Below are 13,399 nucleotides of genomic sequence, written 5' to 3'. Positions count from 1 at the left end.
TGCAGGCATTGGTCATGCTTGAGATTTGTTCATATTCTTTTTCAAAACCCTCTCTTCCTCTAGCTCAGCCCTCTCCTCCTGCTACAGCCGAGTGTACCAAAGTCTTGCCAACCTCATCCGTTGGTCTGACCAGGTGATGCTGGAAGGCGTGAACTCAGAAGACAAGGAGATGGTGACAACTGTGAAGGGAGTCATCAAAGCTGTTCTGGATGGAGTAAAGGTACCAGGGCGGGTTCCAGGCTGTCCTGGTTGGGACTTGGAGCAGCCAGCCTGCTTGATGTTAGGAGCTTGTTCATAAACTTAATGCCTGGAAATGAATGTCTTCCAGAGTCTCTGGTACTCAGTCTGATGACTGCTTAATTTTCTCAGGACTGGTCTAAGTGACTCTTGCAAGCCTGTGGAGTTCTTGTCCACACTGTTGGAAGGCTACCAGAGGCATCTTGTGTTTGGTCTTCAGAGGCCATATCACGGCTCTGACTGAGCACGCTGCCCGCGAAATATGGTGCAGTGGAGACTTCTTCCACATGTTTTTATTGGTGCATGGTAGTTTTTCATAATGGAGGGATGTGTTGTTACATATTTGTACATGTGGAGATTGTTTTTGCCTTGACTTTTCACAAAACTCCCAGTATATCAGCTTTTCCTTTTCATGTTCTAGGAAATTTGGGGATTTTTGGTAGAAAAGCAAGAATGAGATGAGTAAGAAATGAACCTGTATTTACTTGATATCTGTGGTGTGGTCTGAGGATTCAGCATCCAGGGAAGTCAGGAGCAATATAATGGGAAATTATGACTCTGTAGTTAAGGTGGGAAGCAAAGGCCAAAAGGCTCTGGGGCATAAACCCTAATTTGAGAGAGTAAGTCCTGGTGGATGAAAGTAAGGGAAATATAGAGCAGGAATCCTGTGAGGGCCTTTGGACCAGGGCTGGAGCTGTGGGCAGTAGGAACATGGAAGCCTGCTGTTACACAAAACCACGTCCTGTGGTGGCAAGAGCTGGCCTTGAGACCTGTCTAGCTTTCATACCAAGGCCACCACTTACTGGCCAGTGCACATTAGTGGTTTCCTTAGCTGCTCTATACCTTGGTTAACTGGTCCATAAATAGGTGTAATAGTAGCACCATGTACCCTATGTGCATATATGATTATACAACCTGTGTAACTACATCACTTCCAACCAGAAGAATGAGAAGTTATACTCCATTTGTGTATGATGTATAAAAAGGCATTCTATTGTCATGTATAACTAATTAGAACAAATTTTTAAAAAATTTAAATAGTAAAAGCACGTGTCATAGGGTTGCAAATAGGATTGAGTTAGTATATGGAGTGCTTGTGGAACGGTGCCAGGCACATGCTAAGCACTTGGCATTAGCACTGTTTGTTATTAACTTTGTGGTGCTAAATGCATGATTTATGAATGTGGCTCAGAAAAATTGCATTCTCTTCCCTTCTACCCACCAACCCAAAATGATAGCTGAGGTACTTACTCTATATCAAGAAAGATTCCTCTACGCTCACCAGATCACAGCTTCCTGAAAGCCTCCTGCATGGACCCTGGAGAGCAGAGCAAGGATCCCAAGGGAGGGCTAAGAAAGGCTAAGAAAGCATTATTTGGTGTGGCAGTTTGCTTCCAAGTGGTCACAGTTAGCTCAAGGTCCAGGGGCTCCCACCTCAAACACCCAGAAAGGACAGCTGAGTGTCTGCAGGGAAATTTGAGTTCATGTCCAGGGATGCATGGCTCCTGTCTACTCCGACTGCTTCTATGTCCTCGGCACCCCCAGAGTTATTAAGTCCTGTGAGACTTCAGAGTGGAGCCCAGTGCGGCCGTTGAGAGATCTGTGTTGCTCTCCAGATTTCATGCTAGTCCCTTAGCTACTCTCGCTGCTTCCTCATGATAGCTCCCCGTAGGCAGCAGGCAGCGGGAGGCCTGACCTGCGAGGCACTCAGCTCAGCTTTGACTCATCCAGCTGCTGTACTGTTCAGGCCTCTGGAGATGCTGCTGTTCTCTTTCTAGGTGACACTGTGTGGGTCCCTCCACCACGCTGATGCTGCTGAGAGCAAAGCAAGTTGGCACAGAAGAGGTGGGGTTTCCTCACTGGCTTCAGGCAGCCCAAAATGGAATCAGGACAGCGTCACCCTCATTAAAAGGGAATTTCTCCAGTCTTTCTATGACCAGACTGAGAAAGAACCTGTGGGATTTGAACCTGGCAATGTCTAAGAACCAGTAACTTCTCCCCAGTTGTCTTAAAACTACTTTCACCAGAACAGAGATTCTGCAGTGAGAATTTCTATAGATTCACTTTTGTCACACTTATTTAGGAAGTGTGTAGGGAGCGCCTCTGTCGCCAGATGGTGAACACAGTGATGAGCAAAGCTCACGCAGGTCTCCACCTGGGGGGCTTGCCTTCTGAGGGCAGAGAGCCTCCTGTGCACCCAGCCACCTCCACTGCCTCCCTCAGGCAGGAGAGCCACACTCAGCACACGGATTCTACTTCGTGATTCAGAATAGCCACTTCATCCCCAGCCATCATGTCTACATTCCAGCCAGCAGTGAAGATGAGAATACGAAGTTGTGCCTTTCCCTTTAAGGAGGCTTTTTGGAAAGCCTCACAAAATTTTCATGTACATTATATTGGCCAGAGCTTGATCATATGCCCAGCTGAAAATCCATTAGGAAGAACAGATACTGTGGGGCAACCACCTGTCTGCCACATTGACATTTCAAATAAGCCATTTCTTTTATCCTTTTCAGACTATTTTTAAATGTTTTATTATGAACAGTTTTCAACACTTGCAAAACAGAACAGTGAATAGAAAGAGAAGAGACTCTTGAGGCCTCTCGGGGTTTCCTAGGTCCTTCCCCTCATCATGGCCACTTTTGTTTCTTCTCTTCCTCTACCTGCTCCCTGGATGATGTGGGAGCAGATCCCAGGTGCCATGTCCTGCCATCTCTGGAACAGGCTTGTTTGAGAGAGGGACATTGCAGGCATTCCAGGCCACAGAGAGCCCTTTGTTTTCATTTTTGTTCTTTTTGAAATGACCTTCTTACCTAGAGAGCCTTGCAGACACCAGCCCTAGGCTGAATTTGACCTGCAGGGTGTGGTTTGCTACTTCTAAATGGCTCATTTTTTTACTTCAAGATCCAAATAAAGTTCATACTCTGAGTTCATTGATCGGTGTCTGAAGGGTTTTTTTACTTTTTTCCTTGCAACTTGTTCTTGTGGAGAGCGGCTGCTCCTGGAGTCTCGCATCTGAGCCATGCAGGGCACCAGGCAGTGCTGCGAGCATGCTCCTCCAGCTGCGACTTGCTGGAATCCAAGACGCAGCAGACCAGGGCCTTGTGCTTGGGAGGATGCCCTGCATCCTTGAGCGAGCCGGGCTTTCCCTTGGAGGTGTCAGAGGCCATCAACCGTCACACCTGTGTCCATTGCTTCCTCAGGGTTATAGAACAGGAACATGGACATCTGCCATTTCCTTAGCTGGATTGTGTCTGAGAGACTTCTCCTTGTCACCTTCATGTTGAGCTTAGTTCCCTTCTTTTGTATACCAGTTTTCAAAATCATGAGTATTGGGCTGGGGATGTGGCTCAAGCGGTAGCGTGCTTGCCTGGCATGCGTGCGGCCCGGGTTCGATCCTCAGCACCACATACAAACAAAGATGTTGTGTCTGCCGAAAACTAAAAAATAAACATTAAAAAATTCTCTCTCTCTCCCCCTCCCTCTCCTCTCTCTTTAAAAAAAAAAAAAAAAAAAAAAAAAAAAAAAAAAAAAAAATCATGAGTATTTTCAAGCACCCTTTAGTATGACCGATGAATGTTTTTTTTAGAAAATTATCATTATGAGTGAGTGAATTTAGGCATGCTTGACATGTTTCACCCAGTGCAGAGTTACTCTTTGTGGTGTCCAGGTCCAGCCTTGTGCCTGGGGACGGCTCTCAGTGGCGCCTTCTACATGCCTTTTGACACGGTGCTGCAAGTCTTTACTAGCTCTCTCACTTCTAGCTATGAGAAGTTGTAGGATCCTCTTTTGTGCTTCCTGGGTTTTCTTGGTGGGACATTGGTGACAGCTTTATTGAAATGCAGTTTATGCATCTGGAACAAGCCACTTGGTGACTTCCTGGGTATTCCTGCACACTGGTACACTATTACCACCACAGCCAGCTTTAGAACACAGTGGTCTCAGGATGAATACCACCACCACCACCACTATGATTCTTTCAAATCACTGAAAGTTTGTATTACCTAAATAATAGCAAGGAGAAGCGATTTTTGTTTTTTGGTACCAGGGATTGAACTCAGGGGCACTGGACCACTGAGCCACATCCTAGCCCTATTTTGTATTTTATTTAAAGACAGGATCTCACCGTTGCTGAGGCTGGCTTTGAACTCCTGATCCTCCTGTCTCAGCCTCCTGAGCTGCTGGGATTATAGGTGTGCGCCACCGCACTTGATGAGGTGCTACTTTTGTGATTTAGGCAATCCTATTAGGAGCACACAGTCATTTTCAGACACTTGAAAGTCTTTGTATGGGTGTGTGTTTAGGGTTGTTTGATTCGTTACATCTTTGGAGTATTTCTCTATATCAGCGTGTTGAGTTTGGGATGTTTTTATTTGGTTTGTTTTGGTTTCGATACTGGGAACAGGGATGCTCTAGCACTAAGCCACATCCCCAGCCCTTCTTATTTTTTTATTTCAAGACAGGGTCTTGTTAAGTTGCCCAGACTGGCCTCTAACTTGTGACCTTCTTCCCAAGCCTCCCGAGTCATTGGGATGACAAGTGTAGCCACAGCACCTGTGGCGGTGGTTTTAAAGGAGAGGAGAAGAAATGGGGAAGAGGAAAGGGAAACGAAATAGCTTATTATAGGTAGTAGAGATTTCTCCTGTAAGAGTTTTGGGGATATACTTTTGTAAGTTTAAAAAAATCATCATGCTTATATTTCAATTTCATACATTCAGATTTTAGACCTTTTGTTGTTTTAGTTTTTAAAATAATGTGGCTTAAAGATAGACCTCTCTCGTTACTCTGATAGCCCCCTTCCCACCCTGTTTTCTGAGTTCAATAATTATGTTTTCTGGTAAATCTTCTCAGAGGAAGCCTATACCAAACATGTGCTCTTTGCAGTGTTTGGGCCTGGGGTGTGGAGCTGACTCACAAAGGTCCAGAGAATCCACAGTTATCCAGAGCTTCTGTAGCATTTTTTTTTTTTTTTTTTTTTTTTTTGGTGGTAAGGGGAGGGCTACTGGGAATTGAGCCTAGGGACACTTTATTTTTATTTATTGATTGATTGATTTTTAATATTTATTTTTCAGTTTTCGGTGGACACAACATCTTTATTTTATGTGGTGCTGAGGATCGAACCCAGCGCCCCGCGCATGCCAGGCGAGCACATTACTGCTTGAGCCACATCCCCAGCCCCAAACCTAGGGACACTTTAAAGCTGAGCCGCATCCCCAACCCTTTTTATTTTTTAGACAGGGCCTTGCTGAGTTGCTGAGGGAAGCCTTGAACTTGCACTCCTCCTGCCTTAGCCTCCTGAGTTGCTGGAAATACAGGTGTGCACCACTGAACCCAGCTCCTGAAGCCTTTTTTTACTTGAATCATAGCTTCCTGCCTCAACTACATTTTTAGTTTTCACCACCTGGCACTCTTCTAGGCCACACTCACCCTGCAGGGCTCCTTGTCTTTAGGCTGAATGTGTCTTAGGTGGAGCTAGGTAGGCAGGCGCAATTTGTGGCTGAGACAACAGGGCCAGGTAACTATGGTTCACCAAGGGTCCTGACTACCACCTTGAGCTGTGATTTTCCTATTGAGCAATTTTGCAAAGCATGCATTATAAATTACAGTCCTCTGAGCACTTCTATGCCCTGTGTCTCACCAAATCAGCCTTCGGCGAGAGACAAAGCTGACTGCAGCATCCTCATTTTGTACAGGAATAAATACATCATCTGTGGCGCTAGCAGGTCCTTAGGCCTCTGAGCTGTTGGCCCAGGCCTGGGACCCTCTATACATAGCTGCCTTTTTCTTGAAGGCAGATTTGAGGTTCAGGCTAATTCTCTGGATCTTACTCAAGTGAGGCTCTTCAGCAAAGATTCTTGTGCTTCTCTGCATGTGAGGATCCTGGGTAGCTTTTCATGCAGCTGTTGAGCTCTAGGAATACTGGTTTGGTGGAAAGTAGCCCTGCTTTTTGTCTGTTTCAGGAATGGGCGCATGCTCATGCACTCTAGCATTTAGCTCAGCACTGAACTACAACGGATGCTTCTCTGCTCTCTTCTCTGGAATGTAGAAACAGTGCCATGGAGTGGGATAGTCAGTCTTGCTGCCAGGCAACCAGAATTTGCAGGCCAGCACACTTGCATTCTGAGTTCCAGGACAGGTTATCATGCTTTACTGTCTTTATCTGTGAAATGGGTGCAACAATCCACATCACTTACGACTATAATGAAAATGAAAGGAGATGGGATATATTACAAGGGACCAGAATATAGGGGGATTATTACCACTTTGGATGTGGCCAGGGAAGTTCCCTTTTTGCTGCAATAAAAATGTCACTGGGGCTGGACACCCCTCTGATCTCATTATGCAGTTTCAGTTACAGGAAAATCCTGTACTCGGTTACCAGACCTGATCCAAGGCATGTGAAGAAGAACTGATAAAGGGTTGGGTCTTGGTCCATGGTCACACATCTCCTTGGGCACCCAGGAGATTCACAGGAGCACAAAGTGATGGTGGGTATATGATGAATGTGAGCAGGAAGGGAACCTTGGGTTGTAGCCTGGTGTGCTTTTCAGTGAATTGAGGACTCCCCCAGGATGTCCTGCCCTTGAGGGCCAGTGTGGCAGGGCAGCATGGCAGGGCATCTTACAGAGTTGCCACTGCCCCTGGGCTCCTATGGAAAGCCTTTTCTTGTGTGGCATGTCCCCTCTGCCAGACAGGGCTTTGTCTCGGCACCAGGAGGATGGAAGCAGATAGGCATAATCATGCTGTTTCCTTGAGCACCAGAGCCTACTGTTGTCCTGCAGGTCACTTAAGGCTTCCTTCTCTGTAGCCATTTTCAGTATAAATAAGCAAACATGGAAGTAAAGTATAATGTATTTAGGAAGCTTCTTTTCCAAATACCTGGTTAGGTCTTGAAAACTGGTTTTCAGCAAACTAGTGGTAGGTCTCGCTTATAGTCCCCTGCTGTAGAAACAGTCCAGATAGATGTCAGTCTTTCCTAACTTGTGCTTCCAGATGATGAAAGGCCTGCCGTCACTCAGAAATCCTGCCTTCAGGAGGAGGTCCTGGGCCTGGATGACCTTCAGTGGGCAGTGAGGTGGGGGTGTTGGAAGCTGCTAGACGGTGTGCGTTCTCAAGCTCACCTCCATGAGATAGATGGTCATGGCAAGCTGAGACTGGAGCCTTCTGTGTAGATAGGCAGAGCTGCCCGCTCCTTCTCCAGCCTCTTTCAAGTCTGGGAAGCAGATTGGCCCTAGGGAATGTCGCTGCAGTCCTGGTGTTGCCTTGGAACCTGGGCACGCTCATGCATGTGTGCCTGTCATTTCAGGAGGTCACGCTGCCTATCCAGAAAGATAGCAAGCTAATTGTGATTGCTCATGAGTCAGGAAGAATTGGTGGAATTTGTACCTATGTCAGCCACTGCAAACACGCAGAACTCTCCTCTCCTCTTGCCCTGTTGTACTTGTGAGCCTGAAAGTGGAGCCTCTGCATGGCTTTCATCTGGTGCTTTGACCCGTGCTGAGCTGTGAACTTTCACGACAGACTGCCACTCCTGCCCTCCTCCAGGCCCTGGGTGCAGTGGCCACCTCCCTCAAGTCACTGTCTCTTCCCATCCTGTCATCGTGTCCTTCCTGTCTGTGTCACCAGCTGGCAAGCTGTCCTTGAGTATTAACTTGTAAATATGGTGACCAGAGCCATACGCACTCCCTCCTCTGCTGGTGTGGCTCTGAAACCTCACCTCCCACACTTCTCCACAAGCAGACGTTGGCTGCTGCAGAGTGGGGTGGCCGGAATCTGGTTCTCCAATGGGCCTTGAGGGGCTGTTGGAGGCATGCATATGTTTAATTATTGTTTCAGAAGTAATGTATATTCATTTCAGGAAATCTAGGAAACAGGAACAAAATAAAGGATGTTCCACAGTCATACTTGTTTCTGTTACATAAATTCTCAACCTAGTTTTGTTCCCCAAACACGCACGTACCTCCTGGGGCTGTTCTTTTACTTGAGTCTGTATTACAGCATCTTTCTTTGCTGTGTCACATGCTCTTGTGATTTCATTCTCAATGGCCAGAGAGCGATCCCTGGTTGGGTTTTCTCATGACTTAGATCCCCAGTACCTGTTAGCAGAGATGTAATCAAATGGTCTGAATTCATCTTTGGTGGGTGGATTTTTGCACACATCCATAGCATTTTCCTTGGGGAGAGTTCTTATAATTCAGATATTCAAGGCTCAGCATGCATCCTGGTAGTCGTCTTGGGACAGTCATCCACTGTCCAGAGTGACGCTTCCCTCACCCTGCATCGGGAGATTTCTATTTTATTATGTCATAGCTAGGGGCTTTCTTATATCATCACCCACAATTGTGGACATTGGTGAATTTCTCCTTTGCTGCTCCTTCTGTCATCTCCATCTTCTTTTCTAGGGTTTGAATCTTGGCTCTGGGGAGGATGTTGGCTTTGCCTTCCTCATAGCACCTGCTGCTGTTTCCCTGTGGTGTGGTTTCAGTTTGGAGGCTCTGCAGTCCCTGACTCAGCACAGTATAGTTCTGTTGACCTTTGCATCGTTGCCATCCCCTCTAACTTCAGAGGTAGCCTCCGTGCTGAAAGTGGACATAGCTGTGCTCATGTCCATCCACAGAGGACGGATAAAGAAGCTGTGTGTGTTCACACATGGGAGTGCTACTCAGCCACACAAAGGAATAGACCACCCATGCTCCCCAGAACCATGGCTGTTCATGCTGAGCGTAGAGGGACGGAATAGGCAGATCTGTGGAGCAGAAAGTAGACTGGTGGTTGCCAGAGTGGCAGAGTTGAGGGGACTCGAGGGTGACTATGAACAGGTACAGAATTTCTTACATACAGACACCAAACACAGAATTGCATGCTTCAAATGGGTATTTTGTGGCATGTGAATTATATGTCCCTAAAGCTTTTAAATGAAGAAGTTGGACACAAAAGTGTGTGCACTGGTTCCTCTTATCAGGGTCTGGGGTAGGTCAGAGTAACTGAAGACAATCCAAGTAAAAAAGTGGTGTGTGGGGGGCAGTGGACATAGGGTGACGGAAGTGGCCTATGCTCTGAGTGATACACAGACAGGAGGAGCAGGGGCAGAGTTCCTCAGCCTGGGGGATGCATTTCACCTGAGAAAACCAGAGGCCTTGACCTGTTTTGAAAGTGTCTTTTTTTCAGGGCTGGGGATGTGGCTCAAGCGGTAGCCCGCTTGCCTGGCATGCATGTGGCACTGGGTTCGATCTTCAGCACCACATACAAATAAAAATAAAGATGTTATGTCCACCGAAAACTAAAAAATAAATATTAAAAACTAACTAACTCTCTCTCTCTCTCAAAAAAAAAGTGCCTTTTTTTCTTCTTTCTTTCATTTCCTTTCTTCCTTTCCTGTTCTAAGGTCATTTCTTGAGTAATGACCTTGACTCCCTGTCCCTTGACCAAGACCCCAGCTAGTCCTCTTGAAGCGACAGCTCCCACCACATTCGAGGCCAGCTAGCTTACTTTGGGAAACCCAAAGCCAGCAGCTGAGCCAGGTGGGTGTCCCTGAGCACATGACATGATGGCTTTAGAGAATAGAAAGTCGCCATCCCCACAAACCCACTGGGAATCTCTTCTGCTGGGAATTTACTTTGTGTGGTGAACAGTCATTTCTAGACTGTGGGGTTCGCTATTTCCCCTTCCAAGAGGAAGTGTCTCATGCATTTGAAACCCCTTGACGTGCTATGAAGGTATTTTTGGAGGGCAGGGGCCATTTTGGGAAGCCATGCATGTCACCTACAGTGATAATCCATGCGTAGGGGCTACGTAGGAAGTGTGTGGGCACAAAAGCGGACTCAGCAGTAGAGCCCAGACAGGCCCCTGCCTGTGGCACAGCTCAATGTGTCCCTCTCTCCCATGCTGGTGCAGGAGCTGGTCAGGCTGACCATCGAGAAGCAGGGGCGGCCATCTCCAACAAGCCCAGTAAAGCCCAGTTCCCCAGCCGGCAAGCCTGACGGGTAAGTGATGACCAGACCCTCCTGGCATGGTGGTCACAGTCAGGGCAGCCCTCACTTGATCAGTTGAGAGCCTGTAGGCAGTCGGGGGGCGGCTGGGGAACCCAGGTTCCTTTTCAGTGGTAGGTTCTGGGTGAACACCTGTTACTTTAATGTTTTGAAGTGTGGCCTCGCCTGTCTGGGGTTTAATACTACCCCCCCACCCCCCCACCCCCGTCATGTTTCTGAGGATGGTGCAGGTATATCCAGGGGAGGAAGGTGACTCCCTGTTGTCAGCCACCTGAATGCAAGCATTTTCCTGAGCAACTTCATTTCACACCCAGAAATTTCAAGGACATGGATTTCAGGAGTTTGACTTGAGAGTGCTTTGGGGTTTTTAATATTAGTTTTCTCAAGAGAATAAACTGAGGGCAATGTGGTCAGTTTTAATACCTTGTGTAATTTCTACTATGAGCCCCTGGGGGAAATTAAGACACGAATTTGGAGCATTTTTAATTTTTTTTTTCCTACACTAGGGATTGAACCTGGTGGTTACGTCTCAAGGCCTCTTTTTTATTTTTTATTTTGAGAAAGGGCCTTGCTGAGTTGCTGAGGCCTACAGTCCTCCTGCCTCAGCCTCTTGCACTGCTCAGATTATAGGTCTGTGCCTGCCTAATTTGGAGTATTTTAGAGAACATTTAGATCATCTAATCCAAAGAATCCATTTTCAGGTAAGGAGACTGAGGTCAGAGTCAGGAAACTTGGCCAAGCCCTGCTAATTTACCAGTGATCAGATGTGATTGGAACCTCAAGGCTCCTGATCCAAGGCCCGTCACTTCCCCACCCTCTCACATTCTCACCCCCTCAGGACCTGAGTATGCCGTGCTACCTTCTGTAATCCTGAGTTCTTTTGTCTCTCCAGCCAGCCTGAGCTCCCCCTGACAGACCGAGAGATGGAGATTCTAAACAAGGCGACAGGTGTGTCTCCGTCAACTGAGCTGCTCCCAGACTCCACAGATGAAGAGGTTGCGCCCCCCAAGCCTCCTTTACCTGGCATTAGGGTGGTTGATAACAGGTGATCGTCTCCCTGTTTCTCTAGCACCTCCTTTAATTAGGACACTTGGGAAATGGATGGTAGAATGAGAAAACAGGAAGATGGTGTGGTTGGGGCAAGAGCTGGGGGGTTCATGCCCTGTTTCTCAGGAGCTCTGGAGGTTTGGCCCTGCTCAGAGTAGACTCTGAGGTCCTCTAGCCCTGGTCTAGGGGCTTTTCGCATGCTCTGAACCCTACTTACATCTCTCCTTTTAGCCATAGCCATTGAAACCTGGTGTGGTTTATTGTGAACAGAAAAAAAAGGAGTGTTCTTATTTTCATTCCTTTGTTATTAATAGCTTTTTATTTTGGGAGGAAAGGAGCAGGTGGTAGTTAAAGTGTGGAAATTGGGTGTGGAGAAGCTGGTAATGAAATAGCCTCACCCACATCCTATATTCTAATAGCACTCTTTTTTTTTTTTTTTTTTTTAATACTGGGGGTAGAACCCAGAGGTGTTTAACCACTGAGCCACACCCCCAGCTCTTTTTATTTATTTTTTTCGAGACACAGTCTCAATAAATTACATAAGGCCTTACTAAGTTGCTGAGGCTGACCTTGAACTTGCGAACCTCTTGCCCTGCTTCCCAAGTTGCTGGGTTATGGGCATGCACCCCTACGCCTGGCTCTAAAGCACTCTTGTTTGTGACATCTGGTTTGTCTACATGTTTTGGTCTCTTTCAGTCCACCAGCATTGCCACCCAAGAAAAGACAGTCAGCACCGTCCCCTACCCGGGTGGCTGTGGTAGCCCCCATGAGTCGGGCCACCAGTGGCTCCAGTTTGCCTGTTGGAATTAATAGGCAGGTAATGCAGCCCTGCTGCTGTGTGCACAGGTGAAGGGTGGAGGTTGGGAATTTGACCCTGAGGCCCTGCTGTGGTCAGGTGGAGAGGCTGTGAGGGTGGGGTTCTGTCATCCTCCTTCTTCCCCAGGGGGCTGGTAGGTAGGCTGGAGCCACAGGGCATCTCCTGAGGACATCTTTGTCCACTCCTCCACCAGGACTTCCTTTCTGTCTCTATATGTCATTGTATTGCTGACATCAGAAGTGGTTTCTGAACAGGGCTATTTCCTTCTCTGTGTCAATGTGCCCATTTTGCCTTGTCCTCAGTCTCTGCCACCATTCTCAGAAGTGACTTGACTTGTTTTATTTTTCTTTCTGAGGATTTTGAGGTTGACTGTTATGCACAGAGGCGACTGTCAGGGGGCAGCCACTCGTATGGCGGAGAGTCTCCCCGCCTCTCCCCCTGCAGCAGCATAGGCAAGCTCAGCAAGTCGGATGAGCAGCTCTCTTCTCTGGACAGGGACAGTGGACAGTGCTCCCGGAACACAAGCTGTGAAACACTAGGTGAGCTTCGGGCAACTCCTGTCTCCTTTCTTGTTGGTTTCTTGGGACTATACCATCCTAGGCTTGAGTCCCAGCTAATGCCAGTCTTGACTAGGTGACCCTAACCATATCACTTAAAATCCAGGCCTCATCTGCAAAATGAGGCTAGTGTCTGGCCTTCAAGGAAGCCAACACTTGTATCAGCACAAAGCCTCAGAGTCAGGTGCTCAGGTGAGCACTGCCCGCGGATGGCCTGTCAGTGTGTGCTACATTCTCATGGCCACCTGCACCTGGATCTCTAAATGAAGCCCTGCGCCCCTGACAGTGTTGGACAGAGTTACACAGGCAGTTGTGGCTGGTGCCGAATGCAGACCATGTGGGCCGACTGCATTTGGCAAGGGTTTGACAGCGCTACGCTATCTGTGTCCCATGCATGAGATGTTTTCACTTCCAAGGATGTGTCTAAGAGCATCATCAGAGACCTATAGCAAGATTTCTCTCAAGGACATTAATCCCTGCATCGTTAGGACTGGTGGTAATCTGAAAACACTAGAGAACCAATGCTGGGAATCAGATGAGTTATGGTACCTTTGTTTAGTGGAATCATCTGTAGCTATTAGAAATCACTTATGATATGTTGATGAATGGAAAAACCCAGGACTGTTTACCCAGAAAATACATCAAATGTAAGCAAAGATGATAGATCCTGGGAGTGGGTGATATTTATTTTTATGATGGTTTGCCATGTTTTCTGCGGTGTTTATAATATTTTTTAAAGCAATAAATGTTTT

General features: G+C 47.2%; 1 protein-coding gene across 6 annotated transcripts in view; it reads left to right on the top strand.

The window, feature by feature from the left end:
• The window catches only part of Rapgef1 (Rap guanine nucleotide exchange factor 1), a 123,846-nt gene that overhangs the window by 72,316 nt on the left and 38,131 nt on the right, over positions 1–13,399 (top strand). For all 6 annotated transcript variants that reach the window (XM_034636100.2, XM_027942616.2, XM_071601091.1 and 3 more), the window contains 5 exons: positions 64–220; positions 10,132–10,220; positions 11,119–11,271; positions 11,970–12,090; positions 12,446–12,629. In XM_034636100.2, the coding sequence (XP_034491991.2) occupies positions 64–220; positions 10,132–10,220; positions 11,119–11,271; positions 11,970–12,090; positions 12,446–12,629 (704 nt within the window). The remainder of the gene's footprint in view (positions 1–63; positions 221–10,131; positions 10,221–11,118; positions 11,272–11,969; positions 12,091–12,445; positions 12,630–13,399) is intronic.

This window comes from Marmota flaviventris, chromosome 13, assembly GCF_047511675.1.
Source record: "Marmota flaviventris isolate mMarFla1 chromosome 13, mMarFla1.hap1, whole genome shotgun sequence".
Taxonomy (NCBI): domain Eukaryota; kingdom Metazoa; phylum Chordata; class Mammalia; order Rodentia; family Sciuridae; genus Marmota; species Marmota flaviventris.
This window is presented reverse-complemented; position numbering and strand designations above follow the sequence as displayed.